This window comes from Aplysia californica, unplaced genomic scaffold, assembly GCF_000002075.1.
Source record: "Aplysia californica isolate F4 #8 unplaced genomic scaffold, AplCal3.0 scaffold01275, whole genome shotgun sequence".
NCBI lineage: Eukaryota > Metazoa > Mollusca > Gastropoda > Aplysiida > Aplysiidae > Aplysia > Aplysia californica.
In genome coordinates, this window is record NW_004798545.1 from 79,127 (window position 1) to 80,983 (window position 1,857).

Here is a 1,857-nt window from a genome sequence, read left to right on the forward strand (position 1 = left end):
AGAGAGAGAGAGAGAGAGAGAGAGAGAGAGAGATGAGAGCAGCTGAAGGATTCTCAAAACTGCAGACGAAAACACACTTTTTATAATAAAGTCGAATCCGCTCTACCAGCCAGCTGTACGTATATAAGACAACCACCTGTACACACGGTAAGTTCTCATTTCCTTCCATGTGGGTTTGTTTGTTTTGTTTTAGGGGGGGGGGGTTGGGGGAAGGGATTTTGTTGTTTTTTCTCATTATAATGACGGTAATAGGATAAAAGTTTGTAGTTGTAAAGAGAACAGAAAAAGGCTAAAAGAAAGTAGCCGCAAATAGAACAGAGATAGTCACCGATAGGTTGCATCAATGATAGTTGTTGTTCATAGGACAATGATAAGCTAAAAGATTCATGTGCCAAATAGAATAGAGAAAGTCGCCGATATGTTGCATCAATGATTGTTGTTGTTCATAAGACAACGATAAGCTAAAAGATTCATGTGCCAAATAGAACCGAGATATTGGCTGCGTGCAATTTAATTATTGCAGTCACAGATACAACAGCAATAGAATAAAGCACTGCAACAGTAAATAGAACAGCAGTATGTTAAAACTTTGCTGTGGCAAGTAGATCAGCAACAGGCTAAAAGATTGTAGTTGCAAATAGAATAGAGATAGGCTACACTCTGTAATAGCAAATAGAACAGAGATATGCCCAACTTTGTAGTTGCAAATAGAACAGAGATAGGCTAAAACATTGTAATGGCAAATAGAACAGAGATATGCTAAAACATTGTAAAAGAAATAGAACAGCAATCGGCTAAAACATTGTAACAGGAAATTAATAGAACATCAATAGGCTAGAACATGTTAAAAAGCAAATAGGACAGTAATAGGCTAAAACATTGTAACGGCAAATAGAACAGATATAGGCTACAGATTGTAACAGCAAAGAGAACAAAGATAGGCTAAAACATTGTAATAGCAAATAGAACAGAGGTAGGCTAAAATATTGCAACAGCAAATAGAATAGAAATAGGCTAAAACATTGTAATAGCAAATAGAACAAAGATAATAATATGCTAAAACATTGTAACAGTAAATAGAAAAGCAAGTATGCAAACCTGGCAAAAAGTCGAAACATGGTCGGGCCGAGCCGTAGACAACCTTTGACCCCGAGGCAGGTGATGAAGATGTCGGCCAGCCGCTCCACGATGCGCTGCTTGTCCAACGACTCCGCGTACACCGCTGGGAAGATCTCCTTCAGGCACGACTCCTCCTCCTCCTCCTCCTCGTCCGACGAGTCAAGGAGCGAGAGGTCAAATGGCACGGGGCGGGGCGGGCTGTTCTCCGAGTCTTCTAGCTGCCCGTCCGCCATCAGGTCGCCTGGCTTGTCCCCGGCTTTGAGGAACACGGACGGAAGTCGGTCGCTCGTATCCATGGGCGCGTCGGAGTTGCGCTGGTTCGACTTCTTATTGCTGCTGCCATTTTTCTCGTCGCTGTTGTTGCTATTGTTGTTGTTATTGCTGTTGTTGCTGCTGCCGTTACCTTCGCCCTTCTTGAAATCGCCGAAATATTTCGGGTTTGAGGGCCCTTCCTCCGTGAAAAAGACCTCACCCTCGCCCTCGATGAACACTCGACAAGTCTCGTTCCGGACGAACTTCTTGGGCAGGTAGTCGGCCTCGTCGAAGATGGACCTGCTCTTCTCCCCTCTCTCGTCCTCCACGTCCATGTACTTGATGGAGATGTCGCGCTCACGCCGACGATGACGACGATGATGAGGGTTGTTGGGGTCCGGGCTGTCTACATCCATGTCCTCGTCCGCGTACCTAGGACGTCTTCGGCGCCGGTGTCTTCGTCTTGAGGGTGGAGGGAGGGGGAGG

At 45.1% G+C, this 1,857-nt stretch overlaps 1 protein-coding gene across 1 annotated transcript in view; it reads right to left on the reverse strand.

Moving 5' to 3' along the window:
* The window catches only part of LOC101857761, a gene marked incomplete at its 5' end in the record, with an annotated part of 19,650 nt that overhangs the window by 11,911 nt on the left and 5,882 nt on the right, over window positions 1-1,857 (reverse strand). The window contains 1 exon segment of the mRNA XM_035973479.1: window positions 1,099-1,835. Within this exon segment, the coding sequence (XP_035829372.1) occupies window positions 1,099-1,835 (737 nt within the window).